At 40.1% G+C, this 24,930-nt stretch overlaps 1 protein-coding gene across 14 annotated transcripts in view; it reads right to left on the reverse strand.

Annotated features, from left to right (window-relative positions):
- The window catches only part of ARID1B (AT-rich interaction domain 1B), a 437,302-nt gene that overhangs the window by 106,679 nt on the left and 305,693 nt on the right, over positions 1 to 24,930 (reverse strand). For all 14 annotated transcript variants that reach the window (XM_050949391.1, XM_050949388.1, XM_050949394.1 and 11 more), the window contains one exon: positions 8,034 to 8,123. In XM_050949391.1, coding sequence (XP_050805348.1) covers positions 8,034 to 8,123 — 90 coding nt within the window. The remainder of the gene's footprint in view (positions 1 to 8,033; positions 8,124 to 24,930) is intronic.

Below are 24,930 nucleotides of genomic sequence, written 5' to 3' on the forward strand. Positions count from 1 at the left end.
ACTGGATTTCTTAGCGCTTCCCTCTTGTTTGGTAAATATACCGAATTTCATGAAGTATGCAAGGTTTTGAGGACAAAACCATAAATATATGTAGTGTGTCCTGTCTGTCTTACATGGACATAAAATGTTATGTGACATTTTTCATAAATGAAAAATTAGCCCGTTGTCTTCAGCCCCAAAATGTCCCTGTCCTCACACTGTTGTTTCTGGCCTCAGCTCCTCAGTGATAAATGTATATATTGCAGTTTGCAAAGCCATTTGGGATCCTTTAGAACAGTGGTTCCCAAACTTGATCTGCCGCTTGTGCAGGGAAAGCCCCTGGCGGGCTGGACTGGTTTGTGTACCTACCGCGTCCACAGGTTCAGCCGATCGCGGCTCGAACCGCAGCCACTGGGAGCCGCGATCAGCTGAACCTGCGGATGCAGCAGGTACACAAACCGGCCTGGACCGCCAGGGGCTTTCCCTGCACAAGCGGTGGAACAAGTTTGGGAACCACTGCTTTAGAATGAAAAGACCAAAATAAATATAAGCTGTTGTTAAATATATTATTTAGATCTCAGATAACTTATGTATTGACTTAAAAAGAAATAGAGAGCTCAGATTAGCCATTCATTATTTTTAGGTAGGCCTCGTATAAAGGTTAATTAAGGTAACGTAAATACCAAATATCTTTGAAATTATAATGCTGCTCAATAGGCAGACCAGAGGCAGCTCAGATGTCAAAGACCATGATAGGAAGCTGTCCCAAGGATAGCGATAAGACTCAGTAACTTTACAGTAAGCCTGGTCACAGGAACGATGACTGTCACTTTGTCAAGTTCTTCATCAATGACTGGTTATGGCTTAGTTCACTCCCAGACCACAGCGGCAGAGAATTCAGAGGCTGTCTAATGAAGTCAGTGAAACTTTTCTGTAGAGGAGTCTCAGTATTAGCAACTGTATAAACTCCCTTAGACTAATTCAATTCCCCTCCCCTAACCTCAAAAAATGACTTCCCAATTTAACGTAAAAGATTAAATAAAGATTCATTCTCAGTATAGCTATATTTAAAATCAGCAAGAAAAGAGCAATGACCAGATGGTAGTGTACAAAATTTATCTGGAGATCTGGTTCCAGGTTTTGATTGTACCAGTCTCATTATTTATCTGAACCTCACTTCTGTGGTTATGAAGTTTATTAAAGCGGCTTATTATCTCTCCTAAAACATACTCTAGCCCCTTTCAATTCTTCTTGCAAAAAGATAATACTGCTGTATATTTAGCATCATGCCACAACTGATCAGTTCACTCCAAAGCTGAAGATGGCTGGTAAGGGAAATACGTCTGATATCCAAATCCAATCTGAAGCCCACGTCCATCAATTGCTGAAATTGGCATTTGGATTCTTTAAGAATTAACTTGGTTTGGCATCGTGTATCACTTAAAATATTGTAAAACAAACAAAGCAACAGTCTCCCTTCAACATTTGCTATGCAATGGGCCAAAGGCCATTCAGACTCTAATGGCCCAAAGCAGAGGACAAAGCAGAGACTTTGCAACCCAGCTCCCCTGATTATTCATATGACTTGCATCTAAAGTGACCAGACAGCAAATGTGAAAAATCGGGACAGGCCTACATAAGAAAAAGACCCCAAAATCGGGACTGTCCCTATAAAATCGGGACATCTGGTCACCCTACTTGCATCATTCCAGAAAAAAATGCAATGGTAAAACAACCAGACATACTGATGACACCTTTCTCCCCTTAAATGTTGTGTGTGAAAAAAGTGCTCAGGAATGTGACAGTGCTGTCCAGAGTCATACAAAGAGCCAAATTCTTCTCTAGTGCAAGCTGGTAAAACCTATGTTCACTTCAACGGGAGTTACACCCAGGCTGAATTTGGTCCTCAAGGAAACCAGGTGCAGCACAGGCTTCCTCAACACAATTCTGCCAACTATTTGATCACTTTTATATGTGCTTGTCTCCCTTTTGGAAGAAGGGGGAGGAGGAAGAGCATTGAGACTGTTCAGTAATGCCATTCAAGTTGAGAAAAACTGTTTTTATGGGGCATCCTTATAATTAATAACTGCTTCCAAAAATCTGTAATAGCTTCAGCTAAAATCTGCTCTGTGTCTAACATGAAACACTCCTCTGGTTGTCCAGAACACAATTCACCTAGTAGCAGGTTGCTGAGCATGAAGATTTGTTCCACGTTGGCATGCTGTTCATGTATGTCAGACTGAGCTAGCTCTGCTGCACTCACCCACTTGGTGAAAGGGGTGAAAGCAGAAGGCACCCAAACATACCTGTGGCTTTGCACTCTGGTGCACACCTTGAGCACCTTCCCTTTTAAGAGCCTGAAACACTTCAGCCAACATCAAGTAAACTTATTTCCAAGTCTGATTTAACCTTAAGTGGTGTAATCGTTAACATGGCAAGCAGAAGAATTTTAATGACAGGAATCATTTAATTCTTTGGCTCCTCTGTGCTCTGAGTAGATCCCAAATCCCCAAATGAGAGCAAAAATGTAAGGAGGAAGGGGGAGCTTTTTAAGATCTAAAAGCAAACTACCGTATCTTTTTTGTTGCAATCTGGGTTCTCTGATCTATTTTTTATTCTTGTTTCTTTCTTTTCTTTTTTTTAAAGATGAGGAATAGATTTCAGGGAAAAGAGTCTCTATCATCAAATGTCAGTATTAAACCATATCAGGATTTGTGGAGGAAATTTAGGGACAAATTCCCAAATTGGAATTTATGCCATCTGAACAAATAAAAATATTTATATTTTATTAAAAGAAATTAAATAATGGTGAAGTTTGTATAGTGACAATATGAGGAAAGAGGAAAGAATATATGAGGAAAGAAAATAACTTGAAAGGGGATAACAAAAACTTCATGAAATCTAATGAGTAAATTTGCAGTTTATAGTTACAGAAATTCAGATTGCTGTTTAGTTTTTTGTAGGGAAGCACAAAGAAAACATCAAAATGCTTGATCACATCCCATCTGTTACTACCTCTTGCTGGATAACATCTCTGCTGCCAAAAGCTATTTAAATTTACTACATTGCAGCTACTGATAAATATCACTTCTGTGAAGATCTAATACTAAATAAGGACTAGATTTGGAGATAATGCTTACACGCAGCTGTGTTAAACAGATCTAGATTTTGCTCAGCACAACTGGATCCTATTTGTTACCCATTTTCTCCTTTGTGATATGATTTTAAGCAAGATATACTACAGTACTATCCCCCTCCCATGACAAGCTGCAGCAGGTAAACAAAGTAAAGAAATAAAGCTAGAAGTGGGAAGGATGATAAGAAAGATATTGGGAGGAGGAGGAGAGAAGAGGACGGTTACTGTTCAACAATTTCAGAAGCTCTCACTCTGGGCATCTTCCATGCAGATCTGACAGGCACAGAATGGTGCCATGAAACTGCCTCCAGCAACAGAATACATTTTCCAGCACATCACAGCAACTGCGTTGGCATCAATTCTGCTTGCAATCCATGTCCAAATAGAAAAGTTCTCAGTGGTCCTATTTCAGCATATCTCAAGGACTAATTAAATCCTCATTACGATCTTCTAATTATTCCAGTGCTCTGGGATTTCACTGAGCAAGTCTCTGATGGTGCATTAGATGAAAAGGGTTAAATAACCTGTGTTGATTCTGAGACTCCAGATCTATTTCAAGACCTTTAGCATATCATCAGCATTATCATGAATATTTAACTATACACTGCTGTGAAAATTATAAGGGGAAAACAATTAAAGATTTTTTATAAATTAATTCTGACCTATATTCATTTGCCCTAATAAATAAGGCTCCTTTAAGTATCCCCATTATGACAGCATATGCTAGAGTAGGAGTATGTGGTCATTTACTGTTTCCATTACATTCAGTGGTGCTGAGAAGTTCTCAATTTACTATTTTAGTATAAATAAGACTGAAACTTGGCATGCAATTTTTGAACCCAGATGAGAGTTTTAAAAAATAAATTTACTTAAATAGGAGAAGATGAGTTTTGTGAGCTTTTTTAGGATACAGGAAAGAACTTTTCATTTGTTCTGAGGTAAATAAAAGTCAAATTTCGACGTTATTGTAAAATATACTTTTGTATTTGCAAAACAAACAAATAAAATGATCAGGCTACTATAATAAGGGAAGGAGTGTAATCTAGTGTTTAGGGAATAATTAGGATTTTTAGATTCTATTCCCAGCTCTGCCTTTAATTCATGTTGTGACCTTGAACAAGTCACCAAGAAACAGATTGTTAAAGGTATTTAGATGCCTAACTAACTTCCATTGATTTCAAAGGGCAAAGGAGCATAAAGAGCTTTAAAAATCTATCCCTTAGGTCAGAGTTTCAAAAAAGAGTTTGTTAATTTTGGATATGTCCGTTTTTGTATGTCCAATCTGAGACACCTAAGGCATGATTTTCAGAGGTGCTGCACATCCACAATACCTACTGACTTCTACTGAAATATTGGATGCTCAGCACCTCTCAAACTAAAGCACCAAAAAATTGAGGACCTCAGAATTAGTGATTACTTCTGAAAATGTTGACTATAAAACTGCCATGTACCTCAGTTTATCTATTTGTAAAAGCAGGTTCAATATTACTTACTTCACCACCACATGGAGGCATTGTGAGGCTTAAATAATTAATGTTTGTAAAATACTTTGAATTAATTGTATGGAAGCAGAGAAAATGACGCCAGAGTATAATCTGGAGTAACTCTACTAAAATCAGTGGTATGACTGAAGACTGAATTTGCCCCATCAAGCTAAGAAAAAATATTATAAACTTTGCCTCAAAAAGATATGAAGCAACCACTTTTGTGTAATTTCTTGTGGCACCATACATATAAAACAACTTATTTTGATAAAATCCTTAGAGGTTCCATTGACTGTGTATCAAATCCAAATAACTAAAGGACACAAAATGTGAATGGAAGTGAGCAGCATGAGCCAAATGTTTCCACTGGTATCGTACCAGGTCAAAGGAACTATGGATCAGATATGATATGAAAGATTTTCAAAATCATTTGCAAATATAGATAACGTTTTACATTACTGCTAAAAAAAGTAAGAAATAAACGATATAAAAAGTAATTTGAAGGGCTTGACATATCCAAAACCCGCAGAAATTCCGATTACTGTGCACATGAACATAGATTACAAACATACACACACACACACCATATAAAAAAAACCAGGTTCCTTGATACTGCACTTCTACAGTATGGGATGTACAGCCTGAGACTGGCAAACATGAGCAATCCCATCTGGGTGCTGAGTAACAATGGAAAGAAGGATAAAATACTATCAAACACTTTCAAAATAAAATAACTAAGTGTAAACATAATGGTTCAGTGTGGGGCTTTAGAAGTGCTGTAGCTCAAATTCTACCCTGTCAATCAAGCTGCAGTATATCTGACTAATAATATTTTTTTCAAGTGTTGAGGGTATGGGATTCCATTCAGTAAGCCATTAGAAACCCTTTGTTCATTCAGTCATTTATCTAAACAAGGAAAGAAAAGTTAGGTGACGTGCTAGAAGGAACAAAAACACGTTATCCTAAATTGGAGGGTCACTCGGTGTTTTTTGCTGGAAATCATTCATATCAGTGAGCCAAGTGTTTAAATTACTGTAATAGATGCCTGTGGATCAGGTGTCTTCAGCAGCAACGATTTTCTGCTCAGTTTTTATCAGTAATTGACAAGCACGTTCCCTTTGAGCCCCACTTCCCTCCTCCTTTCCCTCTCTAAGTCAGTGAAAATCAGTTCAAGCAAGCAAAGGAATCAACTAATGTAACAGCCTTTTTAAAAGGTGAAGTTTTCCATTTCAAAGGAGCCTCTAATCAATGGTAGGACACAAAAGGGAATGTATGCATGTTTATGTGTGTACTGCATAGCCTTTACAGAAGCTTTGGGGATCATGTTCTGCAAAATCAATATAACCTAGCTGGTTACAAATTTCATATCGGCTGCATGAAACAAATGGACATTTTATACAAGTTGGGTCACACGGATTGTGTGTAGCATGCTAGAAGTCTCAATTTATAACCAAACAGAAACAAAGCACATTGCATATAACACAATGCAAAAGTTGTTAAAACACAAATCCCAAAGTTACAGCTTAAAATATGTTTTTTAAAAATATACTACTAGGTTCAGCTTCTATCTGTGAAAGCCTTTTGTGTGACAGCACTGGGAAGAAACCTAGGCCAACTCAACCTTGTTTATACATTCTGGTTTCCCCACTGCTGTTCACCGATTTGGCTTTTTAGTTTTGGCAGCTGTCTTCTCCCTTGTTTCAATTTTGATTCACCCCATGCTACCTTTCCCCGGCCAGGCACTTCAACCACTGAGTACCACCTAATTCCCCTCTAGAAAGGTGATCAAGAGATTGACCCACAAAACAAAGTTAGAGCATCCCACTCATCCTTAGCGTCATTAACCCATTCTTTGAAGCCTAATAATATATCATAAGATCAGCCATACTGGGTCAGACCAAAGGTCCATATAGCCCCGTGTCCTGTCTTCTGACAATGGCCACTGCCAGGTGCCCCGGAGGAAATGAACAGAACAGGTAATCACACCCATTCTCAGCTTCTGGCAAACAGAATGTATCCACGCTGTAAAGATACATTTTGTTGGGCAGTGCCACATGCTATGCTGAGACACAATCAAGAAACGCACATATCTTTTGAGATGCCTGGGCCTCTGAAGCCCCTGCCTGATGCAATCCCATTGTTTTATGACAGTCCATCACATGCAATATACTGCATTAGTACTGGCTAGTGAAACAGTTCTTTCTCCACCATATGGATCACTCTAAACAATTTTTATGGTGGAACTGAGGACCTGTGCTAGCAATGGATTGTGTTTAAAGGTGACCTGTAAAGTAAACACAACAACTGAGTTAAGCCCATAATTATATACTAAATGTTCTCTGCTAACCAGCATCCCATGGAAGAGGCACACTTCAATACAGAATTTTTTTTTTCAATTAACCGTTTCCCCCTCTGTCTGAAATCCTCTTAGTACTTCCTGGACGATATCCCAGAATGCATCATTCTGTCCTCACTTATACCATGGGTTTCACTAGCTGCAAACAGACTTCTAGAAGTATTTACGGAGCCACAGAATGGGATCTGGGATATCTTCAGTACCAAGACTATTGTAGTGGTGGCATTTAACACGATTCTGTCGTTATCTCAGATGGCAAGTTGGTTTTATAAAATTGTTGCTAGCACAATTCAATCATAGTGTGGACAGCACCTCTGGTTCCACAGTTATTTTGCTATCATCGGTTTATGAAACTGTGATATACTATTATCCTGGGGTGGCGGGGTTAAAATACAGTTGTAATGGGAAAAAACCCTGTCCACATTGGTGAGTGAACCTGTGCTAGCCAGCAACAGCCCCGCTTGAATGGGGTTGTTGCTAGCCAACTTTTCACTACACTGTGAATAGGATCCAACACTTTTTGAAGGTAAGGGGTGGACGGGTTGGGATCCTGAACCACTCAACCTTACCAGCTTGTTTCCCCCTCCTTCTTTTCAATGTAAAGGGATTTTAAATTTCTTTCTAGAATTAGGCTGTAGACCAGCCATGGCCTACATCCAAAGACGTGGGATACATCAGAGTTTTGCTAAAGTGAGAAAACTGTGGTCTATAAACCAGATAGTATTTCTATTCTACAGAGATCAAATTCCAAGTTAGATATTTATAATTCAAGTTTATTTTATTTGAATACTGAAGAACATTAAGACTTTGCAGCAGAATCCTTTTACAATTACTGCTATTTACAGTATTTTGAAAAAGGCTTGCATCCGACTGTGTTGTGGTAAATCCCCCTATTCACTTACTCTTCCCACAAGAGAATTAAGAACCCCACACAGTCTATTTAAATGAAGGTTGTCATTATTCTACTGAGAGAAACGAACTTGGAGAAATTCCACCACATTGATGAACTCCTGAGAACAAAAGGTATATCTGACGTAAACTAAAAAATAAATAAATAAATAAATAACTTCTAACAAACCTCGATCTTGTGGCATTGGTGACTGGCTCAAGGCAGGATGGGAGCTGGATTCTGACTGACTACCAGGAGGCTGAGGTGGCATTTGACTACCTGCAACAAACAGAGAGAAAATTTAAAAAACAGACCAAAACCCGTTACATTTTTTTAAGCCATTGAACATCAAAGAATGTACCAATTGTATACATTAAAAGACACAGCTCAGCAGGTCTAGCTTTTTTCACAACTTTTTTTTTTTTGTAACCCAAGGAGGAAGTGTGCATAAGCATATTTAGCAACAGGCATGCCGAAATGTTCAATTTTGTATTGAGCGAGTTCCCAACCTCACTGACATGATCCAATTTACAGCTGTAAATCTCCTGACACATATTTCTGTTAGAGAATTTAACAAAATTCAAGTCTGCTGAACAATAGGGCTCACCCTGCCGAGTTTAAACTGGCCTCCAGCCAAGCAGACATGGACTGCTGCCAACAATATAACCAAAGAAAAATCCAGTCAATACAGAAAAGACTAATAACAGTTTAAAAAAATATTTCAATGAATCGGTGGACTTAATATATTTGAATGTCCAAGTGTAACACAGAAATAAAAAACGAAAGTATGCACATGCTGTGAAAGCGTGGTGTATGTGAGATCAGATAGAGATGGGGTATACTGTTATTCAAAGCAAAGGCAAACATTTACTCCTATTAAAAAAATAGCATGGTATCTTTCATATACACAAAGAGCAGATATGACCCAATTTTAAGTTCATGTTAAAAGACACCACCACTCTCACAACCAGTAAACTGCATAGATCACAGTTTATCTATCCTGCAAGGTTAAAGAGCACAGACAGCACCATCAACATTTTCACCTGTTATTCCAAGGAGACCAGACTTTCAAACCAATGAGGCTTAGAGCACTAGAGCTTTCCTCCTTCAACACTATTACACAGCAAAGAAGGGACTTACTGTCATGGGCGGTGGGTATAACAGGCCAGGGGAGACTAAATCTCCCCTGGTGCAGCCGCCACCAAACCACTGCTGGATGCCTGGGCCATGGTGGCCCTGCCTGCGCTCTGCCTCTTCCCCTCCCTGCTCCATCCCCTTCCCCAATGCCCCGTCACCTGTTGCTACTTGGTGAGTCCCTCCTCTCTTCCAGTCCACTCCCAGCAGCATCCCTCCTCACCCCCATGCCCCTGCAAGGGAGGGGGTGGAGGAGAGGAGGGACAGTGGGCTGTGAGGACCTTGCAGGGAACAGGGGAAGAAGATGAGGGACGCGCTGTGTGGCGGCGCTAAGCGGAAAGGGGGCGTAGTGAGGAATGGGATGGGGTTTGGGGCAGAGTGGAGGTGGAGTGTGGGTGGGGCCACAGGTGGAAGAGATGGGACAGGCAGCTCCCGTCTCCCAGTGGAAGCATCACCCTCTGCCCCTGCTTATTCTACTGATGAATAACACTAGTGAGCCACTTCCCTGGGATGCATCTCAACCCTCAACACAGCGCTAAGCATATAGGATCAAGCACCAACTCTTGCGCTGCTGTAAAATGGTGACAGTTTCACACCAACCAATCAAATTGCCACAGCCTAAGGAGAAAGGACAGCAAGTCTCAGGTGCGTCTTGGGACTTTCATTCATCACTGATTTTGAGATCTGGCTGCTCTTGACAGCCAAAGCAGCTGGAGGACCAGCTCAGATTAGGCAATAAAAATATATTTTAGGTGGTCAGACACTGCAGCGATGAGTGTGGTATAAACAGTAGCAGAGAGATTTAAACGCCTCCTCATCAAAATGAACACATTATTTTCAGACTGATTTCCTTTTTAAAAAAACAGCAAGAATAAAGAACATGTCAAGTAGATTTGTGCATGTAGAATGCCATTTTCTCTTGCTTAGCTCCCACTCATTTTTACTGGTTGAGGGGAAAATCCTGGGGTTATTTCTGTAGCCATAAGGATTTGTCCCAAAGAGTACCAGTAAGGATTGCTCTTTCTGCAGAACTATGAACTATCCAAATGTTAAAGGCAAATAGGATGACCAGATGTCCCAATTTTATAGGGACAGTCCTGATTTTTGGGTCCTTTTCTTACATAGGAACCTATTACCCCCCACCTCTTGTCCCGATTTTTCACACTTGCTGTCTGATCACCCTATGGGCAAACCACAGAAGGCAAGTGAAGTGCTATGTATTCTTCATCCTCCATCTACACCGTGTTAGAGAAACTAGCCACAATTACAACAGCTGATTTTAAAAGATACATTAGATTTATATGCAATACAAAGAAACAAACTAGAATTTTTAAAGTAAAATATAAAAGTTGCCTAGCTATTTGAACGGAAAGTATCTGCACTAAAACTCATAGTATGCAGTATTATGATGGGATATGACAACTGCCTCATTTCTGCACTTCGCAAGAGTATGCAAATGGAAGTCTAGAGGCAGAGTTCCTTCTCCAAAAGACCAAACATGGCACTACTATGAAATATTCAGTGCCTGGGGCCTTGGATCCTCAGCCCATTTAGGAACTCTAAAGCATACGAGAACAAAATACTGACTTATTTTTTTATGTCACTCAGGAAAGGACTGTAGCAAGACAGTAAGTGTCTACATTATAATGAACACTTCTGCAAGACTGAAATGATTCAGCGACTCAAGACTGTAAATAGACAGCAATTCCATGTTAACACAGGGCACTACCACTTATACTGTGTATGCCTGAGGCACTGCTCTCAGACAGAATATTTCAAGTAAACCTAGAACATGTAAAAACCATCTATGACTTTATAAGTTACTAAAAGATGCAGGGGCACTGCTGGTTGCATTGTACAGCCCCAAGATGGGAATTCCTTTAGGGTCAGGATAGAAATTCCTCTGGGAGCTGTTAAAAATCAAATAGAAGATCTATGCTGTGTAGTTTATTTTGCATCCATTTACGATGAGCTTGTAAAATCTTTCTAACACTCTAATTTTTAACACTGATAATAATGTCAATTGTCGAGCAAGAACCTTATCCTGCATATACAGTCACGCAAGCACAGCACTGGCAAAATCAAACTTTAGAACTGTGCGTATGTAAATTAGGCACTACAGAAATCAATTTCATCTGCCTCCTCTAGAAATGTGAAGTTGGGAGTTTCTCAAATAAAATGATGGGCACCTGTAACCATTTGCACAAGTATTTATTTATTTACAATGGGGTACTTTAGAAATCTCCCCTTTATTTAATAAAAGCTTTAGAACAAAATCTGGTGAAGTCACAAGAGAAAATTATTTCTATAAAGAACGAGCAGATCAACACTGAGAGACTTGGTGCTGCTGTAGATTATTCACATGGTAAAATTCAACAGACTATAAAATTGTAAGTTAGACCAAAAGCAGCAAAAGGAGAACAATGCTAAGATCGCCATTTAACCCTTAAATGGTGACCCATAAGGGGAAAAGAGTTGGTGCTTTTTTGGTTTCTTTCAGATATATAAAGATGACCTGTTTGTTTCCTCAAAAAGGTTTATCCATTTTCTTTCTTTGATCATTGTTTTTATTTTTGTGTTGTGGTGGCACCGAGGAGCCCCAGTCATGGAGCGGGACCCCACTGTGGTAGGGGGTGTACAAACACAGAAAAAAAAAGATGGTCCCTGCTGCAAAGAGTTTACAATCTAAATACCCTAGGAATTAAAGCGTAATTAATTGAGAACTGATTTATATTCAAAAGAGTTAAAACTCTGGGGTTTATTGTTTATTTAACTCCCATTTAACTAAAACACTAAGGAGAAAAATTTCATTGGCCTGATTGTGCGATGTCTGATGGGTAGGCGAATACTGCATTTAATGGGGCTCTTTGCAGTCGCAGAGGTCTACCTGTGTGGACTGTGTGTGGCAGAAGCAGGGCCTTTGTTACGAATTCAAGTCCCGCCAAATCTTCAATGTGAAGCTTAAAAATGCATAATAGGAGTTTTAGGAGATGCCAAAAAAATTTTCAGCACAGCTAGGGAAGACCAGACATTTCAGATATTTCTAAGATAAAAAACAATCAAAAGAAACAAGTAAGTACTATTAAAATAACGTACCAACCCAGCCACCCTTTCTGGCCTTCAGACAACATATCAAAAAGAAGCAAGAATGGGCACAAACCTTCCATCCCCACGCTCTTGTTAGAAGCTACTTTTAATTCCATATTAACTGATTTTCCTATTTAATTTTGGAAAGAAAATTGCAAAGAATGCAAACAAGTGATTTCATACATTACCGTAGCTTTCGTACATTACCGTAGCTATTTGAAAGAGAAAGAATAACAATTTTTTTTCACTGACAAACTATTTTGACCCAGTACAATACAAATGGAACTTTTAACAGAGCTGAACTTTCCCCATGTTTTTGTGTAGCACTGCTGCTACACTGATGAGGTATTCCATTTGCCAGAATGTATGCAGGATAAACACTACTGTGTATGTTGCATAGCATTTTTATTATGTAAAATCACAGCAAATAGAGTAATGTGTGTTAAAATACTTGGCAATTACATGCTATTCCATTTCCATAGACATCATACAGTCACACTGTCACATGCAAATCTTGGTAGCAGGAGTTCCATTCAAATCAGTAGCACTGTGTACTAGCCATACTGTATTATAGGTAGTGTGGAATGCAGTGCCTATAAAAATCTTTACGCAACTACTGGTGCATGCACAACAGAAGTTTTTAAAATTTAGATAACAATCTTTTCAACTTTGTTGTTAAAATACCAAAAGTGGTAGCCCACATTACGTTATAATTGCCTATCAGACTGTATTATTTTTAAAAATCAACCTTTTATTAGAAAAATGTAGAGAGAGAGAGAGAAAAAGGAGAAATCATTTTAAATAGTTAATAATATAATGACAGACTATGATTTTTCTGCATATAAAAATTGGTTATGTTAAACTCTTAAATATTTTGTATGATGGTTTGAAACAGAGGCAGAAAGGGTTAAATTGTATCTTTCAGAGAGGTGCTCTCTCTCTGTTCTGTTCTGGACTGAACAGAGTTGGGACATACCACTTAAACTGAAAAAAGACTGAAGAGAAGATTGTATCAATGACACTGCAATATTATTATCACTTTTCTACTTTCCACATCTCAGTTCTTTGCTCCTGCTGCCAGCTCACACTCGGTCTGACAAGAATAAAGCCGGGGTCCTCACACCTGTTGATGTTCTAACTGCAGGTTAACTTGCATTCTGAGGGCCAGGTTGACTTCTGACTAATCTGGGCTGCTCTAGCAAAGCAAAATAGCTGTAAACTCAGTTTACCCAGCTGTTTAAACCAGGTTTATAGCTATTTTGAGTCACAGGAGCAGTGCAAAGCAGACAAAGGATATCAGTGGATCTGGCCCTGAATCTTCCATATTAGCTCTTTAAATACTGTATCATCCTTCAAAGCCGCAGGTTTCTCTAATGTATATTAACTCTCACAAATCATGTAAAAACAACTAGTAAGAATTCTTTTACTGTTCATAACAATATATAGTTCTTAGATTGTAGGAGTTTCAAGGCAGAACTGTGTCTTTTTTTCATGTTTTCACAGTGTCCAGAATAATGGGGCCCTGATCCTTACTGGGGCCTCTGAATGCTACTTAATATAAACACTACATTATATTACAAAAACAAACAAAACCACACACCAATCAACCAAAACCACTTCTGTGTTAAAAGAATCTTCCCTTAGGTTGAGTAGTCAAGCACTCAAAAGCTAGGAAATCAGAATTAAGACTGTGTAACCTTAATTCTGCCCCCCCTCCCCATGCATAAGCATTATGATACCTTCTCTAATTCATGAGCATATGCTGTTTGTTCCACAGAACCCCACGTCTCATTCAGTGCACAGAATGGGTGGTGCTCAATGAATGAGGGAGCTACTCAATATTTCTTTTTATCCTTCACCACCCAGTGTGTTGCCCCAAGTTCTAATATACTGCACACCATACAAATGCTGCCCTACCTATGGAATTATTAAATGCTGCATGGATTTTTCTGTGGTGCTCATCACCGTAGTGCGTTTCTGAAACTTGGGTCTGCCATATTGGAGATGCAGGTTTGAAAAGGGCAAAGAATTATTAGCACTTCTTAGTAGAAACAGGGAGTCTAAGCACTCACAGACTCCTAAGCAGGCATGCTAGTGCAGCAGATGTTCCCTTAGGCCAGAGTGAACGTCAATGGGGGGAAAGCAGTGGCAGAAGGATCCATTTTGTCTGTGTCCCATCCGGAGGTCCTCCTCTGGGTGTGGATTGCTGAAACGAGGCACCACTGCAATGCACGATTCAGGGAATTTTGAGAGTTTTTGGCAGCAACTCCTATGCAAGCTGAGCCGTGTGAAATATAGATAGCCAATGGCAACTTTCAACAGCTTACAACTCGGCCAAATCTGAATGGATTTTCATGAGGCCACTAAAAGGCATCTTTCTGCCCAAGGATTATCCCGCTGCCAAATTTCAAAGTCCTGTTGCAAACCATGGAGGTGCCAGAGCAATTCAAAAGAAGGTGGCAAGGTTTCTTTATAACAGAAAATATTAGTTAATCTAAACCTAGGAATCCCATAACACCTACTTGTGATTTGTAATTTAGATACAGAGAAGATTCATTTTGGGGGTCTATTTCCTTCCATTTTCACCTTTGCTCATTTGATGCACAATCTACATTAAACTGGGGAGCTAACACAGCATGAAATATTTCTGCTGGAGGCCAGTACAGAATCTTACAGCTCAGGAGAACAACTAGTTAAGTCTTTTCTAATCCTTGCATTCAGAGATGGTGGCTGGCGGCGGGAGGAGCAGGAACTGAATTGAGCAGGGAAGCTCATATTTCTCTCACCAGGCCAAATTAATAAAAACAAAACCTGATTTCTTCTTTTCTTATTCTTCCTCTTCCCCAATGTTTTTCTCCTTCTAACATCTTAATTTTTTGTTTTGTTTGAGAAGCTTAATATTGGCTGCCTTCTGAAGAAATGGGCACAGTGACAGATGAAAGACTGTATTCATCGTATAATTCAGAATAGGGGGAAAAATCGACTGCTGTGCATTTAAGATTCTAACAACCTTGCAATTTTGTATAGTCGGTTCCCCCCATCCGTTCTTTTGAAGAAATCTGCTTTTATTCTGTTAATAACTAACCACAGTTGCAGCAGCATGGATCCGATTAGCAGTTCTTATGGTACAAAGAGGAAGGGGGAAAAGAAAGGCTGTGAACAGGGTTGCCAATTTGTCCACCTAGGTCCCCAGGAGAAAGATTAGATGAGGCGCTTGCTCCCTTTTTTTCACTCAAGCACTGCTCTATACTAGATAGGCCTTTTCAAAGCCAAGCCACTGACTTTTTTAAAAAAGCTCTCATTTGAGCCTCCCCAGCAAAAACTCCCTTCATATGTTTTTCTCTCTGTGCCCCAAAAACATCCAACACAATTGTGCAAATCTGGGGGAGGGGGCAGAAGGGGAAATGGGACAAAGAAACACAGCCTGTCCAAAACATTTTATCATACCTCTACGGTGATTTAAAATTATTATTATATTTGCTAAATTATATTTTCCTGAATAACGTATAAGAGAAATAATGCATAATGGACAGGTACCTCACAGGTGATACAGCAAAAAACATGTACCCATCTGTTTAATGTATGAGTCAAATCCTTACTGTAGCTCTTACTCTGTCCTGTTCGCCGTGATTTCAGTGAGATTTGCATGAGTCAAAGCAGAGTAAGAGCTAGCCTGATAGGAATAGTTGATGCATTACTTTATACCTTTTTTTAATGTGGTAAACTATGTGTTCCAGCTAGTGAAAACAAATGTGTTTTTAATTACTTTCTATATTTCAATTAAAAAAAATTTAATTTGCAATTGATCCAATTTGTAAGCAATTGAATGCTTTTAACAAAAGATAGGGAAGTTGTCTTGCCTCCTTATATTACATTCAAATTCTCTATTTTCTAAAATGAAACATCATAAAATATTAAGAATTTAGTTTAGCAAGTTAACACAAGTTCCAAGGGAAGGTGTTTTTACTATTAATGATCATTCTTTAGAGACAGTTTATAATCTATAAGGAGAATTTTCTCTAACCTGGTCTTGGTTGAGCCTACTGTACTCAAGAGCTTGAAACGCACTGTCTATAAGAGGTAGGTATAAAATTCATTGGATTTGCTTCCCAATAAAAACTGACCTACATCACAATTTTAACATAACAGAAGGCATATATATTGGTAGTTCACCGACAACCTTTGGAAGTTCACATCTTCAATGTGAAAATCCATGGGACACCAAAGATAGGATAAAAAATGTTCTTAGACTCCCCACCACATTTCTTTTTGCAGCACCCATCTACACTTGGGAATAACGCCAAATCAACGGCTGACAACATAGGTTGCAGATCCCTAAGTATAGATGAAGACTATCCAGGTCATGTTCTTGTCTGCACTTTGGGGTCAGCACTGGGGGCCAGCGATAAGTGAAGTAGCATCATTTGCTAAATTTAAGATATTCCCACTGTTCCACAGGCTCTTCTTTCTTCCCTCATTCTTTCTCACCATCTCTCCGTTTTTAAGTGCTGGCAAGCAGGTGGAAATTGGAACAGCGCTAATCTGCAGCATTGAAGCAGTTTACTTGTGTGCTGCTGTTCTTTGCTCTACTCTAACTTTGCAACTTCCACTGCCTGTAATTAATAGATACTTTGTTAGAAAAAAGGTAGGACCAATAATTAATCCCACCCCACCCCCACAAGGAACAAGCTTCACCAGAATAGTGTTTATCGTGAATAACATGAGCATCTCATCATAATACACACTTCTGTTCAACAGGAAAAAAGAAAGCCCCCAAGAAGGCAAAAAGACAAATCTAGGATATTATGAATAAAAGCTTCCGAAGGCAAAGCAAGTTCCAAACAGCATTTTACGAATCTGACCTTCTGTGAGACAGGATCTATCATGCCATATTTAAACTTGCCCAACAATGGGAAACCCAAAAGACTAGTGCTAGAGCCTAGCAATTTTCATGTATTTTTAATCATCTTAAAACTTCCATAAATTTAGTACGCTCTGCAAGGTCACACACAGAACATTCAGCCATATGCCTTTAATGTAGTTTGCAAATACGAACTTCTATGTCAGTTTCTGTTTGGAAGGGGACGTATCAACATTAGCAACCCCTGGTTATATCATTTATAAACATGCAGATGTGGATTATTAAAGATTAATGCATTTTGGGATTGGTGTCGGCATTCCGTTTGTCTCATGCCGAAACCAATTCTGTTCTTCATTAGTCAACGACAACTCACATCACCGTGTTGTGGAAGAGAAATCAAAGGTGCAAATGTGAATTGAGAATAAGTGATGAAGCTGATTACTAAGAAACTTAACTGCTGTAATCAATCAACACATCACAATAATTTGAGTTATCTGGGGATGAGGAAATGAACATAAAAACTCACCATGAGAGTGGGTTTATTGTCTGTTTAGTTTTTAAAAACCATGTCTGATATCTGAGTTCCATATCTGACTATGGAACAGAACTGTCAACTCTCCACACACATATTGCAAAGCAACAGTTCAGTCCACACACATTTTGTTACAAAGAAGAATAAGATATTTCTTATTTAAAATTCATGTCTCAAAAATACTAACCATGACTAAAATTGGAGGGGCCTGTGCATAGTGGAAACAATTTCCTGGCTGAACAAATCTCATTTTATTATCTGGCCTAAATTTAAATCAGCAAGACTTCCAGGCCTATGTTCTGATATCTTGCTCCAAGTAAGGACCTTCCTGAAGTTGATGCTAATTACAGAGCAACCCCAAACTGGACCATTTCAAGAAGGAGTAGAGCTATCCAGCCTACATGGAAAGTAGGCACTGACAAAGCACTCTACTCCAGAAAACAAAATATACCTTGTACTAGATTTATGGAATGCTTTATCAATGTAATATGGGCGACTGCCAACAACAACAAATTGATAAAGTGGGAGTGGACTGACTGACTTTCCCTGCAAACCCATCAATCATTACTCAATAATGCAAAGCACAGGGGAAGGAAGCCTTTTTATTTATGATAGAATCCACACCTATTTTTTATTGTGGCAATACATGAAATGGAAAAAAAGGATCTAAATTTAACCACATAAGAATATAAAAATTCAATTTCCCATAAAGTAAGCACAGGCACTATAAGTTCCCTGGTGAAGGCATCAGTGGGTTGGAAGTATCACATAAGAATCCAGGAACACAAATAGTAAATGCTAAAATTAGAAGCAAACTGTACTTCCCTATGGTCGACCTCAGCATGCAGTGCCTAGCCGCAAGACATGACAAGAATGATTTTCGTATTTTTGGTAGCTTCAGTAGATATATTTGAACTTTGTATGTGAACCAAAATGCATGTACTACATACTTATGCAAAGACTTGAATTGGTTTTCCACACCCTTGTCATCCAAGATTCAGGTGGACTGACATATATGGTATGCTAAGCAACAGAGAAAACTTTAAAAAAGCAGTAAGAGAGATTGATTTAAATAATTATTTTTTCTGGTTGGCTGGTTGTTCCTTCTAATTTAGTGATGCTGAAAAGTACCAGACTGACAGTCCAGGCAACTGACGCTCTCTGTCCTCAACAAAGCACAACTTGGGCTATGGCAGTGTAAGTTTCCCTAATGCTTCTTCCTTGCCACTGTGCCTCAGCTCTGTTCTGGAGAGACCACCTCTGAAATGAGGCTAGTTCCTTGACCCCTCTGATGAGACTGCAAGCAAGGAGCCAGTTCTGTTAGAGTTTTTTTGTGACATGGACAATTGTCCCCAAGGAAGTGAACTGAGATTACCAACTCATTTCACACAGGCCAAACAGTCTTCAGATGGTAATTTATAATCACTACTGAACTGATCTGATTTTTAACAGGGAACATAAGAATGGCCGTACTGGGTCAGATCAATGGTCCATCTAGCACAGCATCCTGTCTTCCTACAATGGGCAACAGAGTAACAGAGGTTAAATACTCCATATAATAAAACCAATCCCTAGAGCTAGAGTATCTAAAAATTGCCTATTCCTTCTCCCCTTCTCAGAAGAAAGTGGACTGCAGTATAGAAGTTTTAAATGCTGTTAAGAATCATTGGAAAAGGGATTTAAAACTATTGCTATGTGGAACATTCTAATATTTCATTTGTAAGGGAAATCCACAGCCTTGCAGGCACTGTAGGTTTGTAAAACTGCTGAATAGATGTTTTGTGCACTGCTGGTGATTAAAAACATGGCTATGTCAATGGCATTGTGTGTTCTGTTTTTTTTTCTGGTCTGCTTGCCAATGAACAGCATGCATCTTCCTTGCAACACTTGTTGCAGGAGTTCTGCCTCCGGAGAAGCCAAGAGGGAAATACCGATGGATGTGTTAAAATAATCTTTGTCCATGCAGGAAGACCATGTCCATTTTAAAGGGAAATTATCCCCTATCTTGTCTTGCAAAGGTACTACTAGGCACCTGTAAACTTATTGCAAAAAATGAAGGTTCGCAAATTCAGCTCATATGGTAATCATCTCAAATAATTTTGCTGAAACAACAAATGCTTTAATACACTAGTAACAGTGGGTAGTAAAGCAAGTTATTTTCTCCCCCTAGGTAAGGACCAGAGTTTGGCTCATTGGGGAAGGAAGTCTGAGATTTTCCAAAGTGTAGTTTAAAAGATGACATTTCCAATCAACTTCTCCTTGTCCAGTCATGCTTCTAGAAATACTTTATTTTACAGGCCTTAATTTTTGCCAGACATGAAAGAGACTACCATTTCTGCTCCGATTCTCACTCTGAAACCTCATTTTAGCCTATGATAGACAACCTTTACTCACTTTTTCCTTGCTCCGCTAAGGAATCCTTCTAATCTGCCCACATACTAACTAGTTTGTATACCAAATTAGGAGGCTGGCTGGATTTCCAACCACAACACCTCAAAGACACCCTATCACCCTTCCCTCCTTCATGCCTGCAGCCGTATCACCTTGTATTATTTCTGTCAGGTCTTAGAAGTTAAGTACACTTGGGCCTGGTCAGTACATGTGTGGAAGACTGTCAGGTAAAAACTCGGTAAGTGGCGTTGACGGCACAGTGGGAAATACCCATTCTCTTGAACTAGGGTACTCTGTGAGTAGAATGGCTATACAGCTGGGATGTAATCTCAGATACTGACCATCTGTGGCCATTAAAGATCTTTCAAAGTGGATTAAGCTAAACCAGAACAAGGCACTCTTATTCTGGAAAAAGAGTGTCCCTACTTGGTGTTATTCAGGAATAGCTACTCCTGAGTAACTCTATGTGTAGAAAAGCCCCATGTATAGACAAGGCACTATAGCTTTTATCATGATCAACTAGGCAAGGTCAACACTATATTCCTTGATAAAAAACCACCACCACCTTTTTTGTGATGAAGACATAGCCTAGGAGCGTTAAACCCAATATCCCAACCAAATTCCAATTTAGCTTGCAGCAACCCTTCTGTAATGCTGCATAAAGATAATATTGTTCTTCACTTCCTATGCTAACCTACTGTGTAGCATTGGTGTCTATTGATAAACAGCTGTTTTTCCTTCATATGGAAAAAATGTTGAGAGATAAAATGAAAACACCCAACGATGTGAAAAGCCACTGTTTTCCTTTAAGACTTTTCTGCATGGAGACTTGATAAGCAACAAGGCTGGGTGTAACAACAGTAGGCGAGAGTGGACTACAGAACAGTTAGTGTGCAGTAGCAGGGTCCACACAGCCCTTAGCGCACAGCAGGCTGCTGCACTATAGATTTATACCGCAGCTTGCCATACACTAAATTTCAGGGTGGACAAGCCCTGAGGTATTTCTAAACACAACATTCAGAATACATGAAGAATTAGTGTCAAAAATGTCAAAGTGTGTCTAAAGGAGTAAACCTCTTTGCAGAGGGTTTCAAAAATAATGTTGCTTAACTCATTAAATCTGCCCAGACACTAAAGAGTTAACAGCTTCCTGGCCTATCAGCAATCTCCCACAGAACTCTTGCCCTTCTTAATATTTAAACACTGTTGCTGCTTACACTGCAGAGAAGAAAAAGCTGATCAAAGCCTTTGGCCAATGAAATAAAAAATTGAAAAAAAAAAAAGCCCTAAACCAAATCTGTTTAGCTTATTTACATTTTTGCTTTGTTAGTAAACTGAAACGGCTGGCGCAGGAGGCAAGAAAAGTGAAATTAACATCCACTACATCTTCTGACAAGGGCAGCACATTTTGATGTTATGTTGTGTCAGCTTCCACTACTGGGTGAGGGTTGACTTAGGTACAGTACAAGACCTAAATACAGCGCAGGGCATCACATTTTATGTTTTTTTTTCCTTTTAAATCAGTAACGTAATTCTGGAAAAGCTACAAAATAAAGAGAACTTTATTTCTGATTAAGTAAAATAATGGTCTATATTACAGAAATAAAATATACAACAGCATCTTAAATTGGCCTATTTTTAATCACTGAAGAGCAAAAAATGGGCTCTGTAACGCAAGTGCAGCTGAGAGAGAAGTGATATAGGTTTGGGGAAAACATGCACTTTTGATTTAAAAAAGAAATCCAAGTTGATTTTTCTGCCCTCAATGGTTAATTTCCCTGCTATATTCTAATAGTATGGATGGAAACAAAGCCGGCAGATATGTGTGCCACTTACCACAAGAAATATCTGTCCAGCTTTTCAAAGAGTACAGAAAGGAAATGCCCAATGATTTAGAGATGTGCCAATGTCAGGGCTGTCTGTGCTGGTTCATTCCCATGAAATTCGCAATGTGTGACAGTAAGCAATATGAGATGGCAAATTTTCAGAAAGGTGGAGAAACAGTTTAAACAGGCAATGGAACAAAATCGGCCATTTGGGAGGTTTAATAGTGGGCTGTTTGTTTACCCTTTTGATGTTTCATTAGTTGTTGATTTTATTTCAACAAAGGAGGGATGGGGAAAAGGAAGCTTCTCTTCCAGCGAACCCTGGGAAAGCAACACCTTTCTTTTAATGGCCTTCCCAGCAAGACCGCCCCCCCCCTGCAACATTTTGGCTTTCGCCCTCATAGCTATCAGCAACACAACAGCTGCTCTTTTTACAATGACTTGCTGGAGAGAGAATGATTGAAAGAGCCAATCTATGTCACATGGAGAGGCTGCAGCAAGACATCGCAGGAGGCAATAGAAGAGAAGAGAGGTCAGAACAAACAAGGGTAGGGTGAGGAAGGAGTGAAAAATAACAAGAAAAAGAAAATATTAAAGAGAGGGCGCACACTGAAGAATATTTGTTTCAAAAACACTGCAGCCTGAGCATCACAGGTCACAGAAATACAGACAAGCTCCCTATTCCTTTTTTCCCAAAGCATCATGGCTGTAATTGGGCTGAATGGAAGATATTAGACAATTGGCAATGGCACACACAGATGGAAATTCCAGGTGGGATGAAAGGGGAAGATGACACGAACAGTCTTATTTATATGGCTTAAAAGACTTAGCAGCTCTTAACCAGAGGATTAAACACCCACCCACCGCCAATCTACTGGGAAAGCAGAGAGCATTTGGATTTCTACTAGGATCCTGTCCCTGGACCCTAGCTCAAGTATCCATATTCCATAGCAACCTTTGGTTAGCAGGTAACTGATAAGTCAAATCCTACAACCAGCTATCCTCCTTGGCTGCTGGAAAAGCAAAGCGTCTGTCTTCTCCTGACTCCTGGACTCCAACACATAAGAGGTTACTCATCCTGTGCATTAACTGACCTTCTTCGAGATATGTGTCCCTATGGGTGCTCCACTGTCAGTGCGGCAGCGCCCTCTGCAGCAGTGCCTGTCAGATTGCACACGTGTACTTCCCCCATCTCACTCCATGAGCGGGATGCATATATAGCGCTGTGAAGTCCGATCGCCCCTGCAGTTCCTTCTCTGCTGCAGAGCCTATGTTTCACCTCTGAAACAGAGGGAAGGAGGGCAGGTAGTGAAGCACCCAGAGGGATACATATCTTGAAGAACCACAATTATTGCGCAGGGTGAGTAACCGTCTCTTCTTTTTGAGTCATTTCCTTATGGGTGCTCCAGTGTAGGTGACTAGGAAGCAGTGTTCCTAATTGGAAGGCTGGGGCTTCAGAGCAGTATTTACTGCAGACGACAGGACAGTGTGTCCTAGTAGAGCAATAGTGTCCTGCTGAGGCAGGCTGAGTAATGGTGTAGTGATAACTGAAAGTGTCTGCTGATGCCTATGTGGCCACTTTGCAAATGTCAGCAATTATTATTGAGAAAGGCAATCGAGGTGGAGAGTGAGCAGGTGGAATGTGCTCTAGTTCCAGGAGAAGGCTATCAATTGTGTAATTGGTAGGACAGATGCGTACACTGCGAGATCCACTTGGAAAAGAGTTGTTAGAGATAGCTGCACCTTTCGATCTTTCGGCCATTGAGAGGAATAAGATTTTCAGAAAGGTTTAATTCTGTGCAGACAGAAAAAGAATGGTCGTCTGACGTCCAGGGTGTGCAATGTTGCCTCCTATTGGTTGCTGTGCGGCTTTTGAAAGAAGCAGGGAAGGTGGATAGGTCGATTGAGATGGAAAGAGGATGGTACCTTGGGCAAAAATTTGGGATGTGGACATAGAATACTTCGTCCTCAGGAAAAGTTGTGTACAGGTGGGTATGCCATAAGGGCTCCAATTGAGGGCAGCAGGAGTTCTCTGGTATGACAAAGAGGTTGAACATGGTGCTGAAGGGCTCACGTATCTAGTTCCCACTCGTGATCATGGGAGAATCTGCTGCTCAGAGAGTCCACAGTGGTGTTCTGGTGTCCAGGGAGGTATGCGGTTGAGATGGTAATGCCATATTGTATTCAATATTTCCATAACTTCAGTGCCTCCGAGCACAGAGTGGGACTTTGCTCCGCCCTGCCTGCTGATGTAGAACATGCAGGCGATATTGTCCATCATGACTCTGATGGTGCAATGTGCGATCAGTGAGAGAATGTATCGGCAGACATTGTGGACTGCTTGTAGCTCCAGAAGGTTGATATGAGTGTGAAGGTGCTCTCCTCAATTAATCAAGGTGTCGGTTGTTAGAATCATGGACGGCGCTGGATGAAGGAAAGGAAAGGAACCCCAACACAGATGTTGTGGGGCTATATCCACCAGAGTAGAAAGTCCTTGACTGTCATAGGCATGGATAGGAGATTGTGTAGGCTGTGTCCGTGAGGTACATAGACTATATGTAGCCATGCCTGAAGATGTCACATGCGTAACCATGAATACTTTACCATAAGTGTGGCCACTGCCACGTGGCCAATTAGCTGGAGGCATGTCCTGGCTGAGATTTGGGGACAGGTTCTCACCATGGATACAAGATCAATGATAGTCGAAAATCTCTGAGCTGGGAGGAAGGCTCAGACTCGTATGGCATCTAATTTTGCCCTCATAAATTCCAGGTGTTGTACTGGAGTCAGTGCAGTTTTCTCTAAGTTTACACAAAGGCCAAGACTTGAGAAAAGGTCCATTGCCATTTGGACAGTGCAAAGGGCATTGGTTTCAGATGGGCCCTGAGGAGATAGTCATCCAAGTATGGAAAGATGATGACGCCCTAGGTATGTCCTTGCGTAGGTAGGTAGTGACTACCGCAAGGACTTTGGAGAACACATGAGGGGCTGTTGACAGTCTGAAGGCTACTACCTTATACAGATAATGGTCAGTCCCCATGATGAACTGGAAAAAACACAAGTAGGGACGTAACGAGGCAGTGTGGTTCCCCGCCACCCCATGGAGGGACAAGCCTCTCCAGACACCAAAGTGGGTGGAGCCAGTGAACCCTGCGTCCACCCTGCAGAGGTCAAGGTGCAGGACAGGAAGTATAAAAGCCCAACCCCCGAGATCATTAGAGATGCGGCCACCGGAGACACTAGACGCCTATGGCC

The sequence above is a fragment of the Gopherus flavomarginatus genome, chromosome 4, assembly GCF_025201925.1.
Source record: "Gopherus flavomarginatus isolate rGopFla2 chromosome 4, rGopFla2.mat.asm, whole genome shotgun sequence".
In the NCBI taxonomy this organism is placed as follows: domain Eukaryota; kingdom Metazoa; phylum Chordata; order Testudines; family Testudinidae; genus Gopherus; species Gopherus flavomarginatus.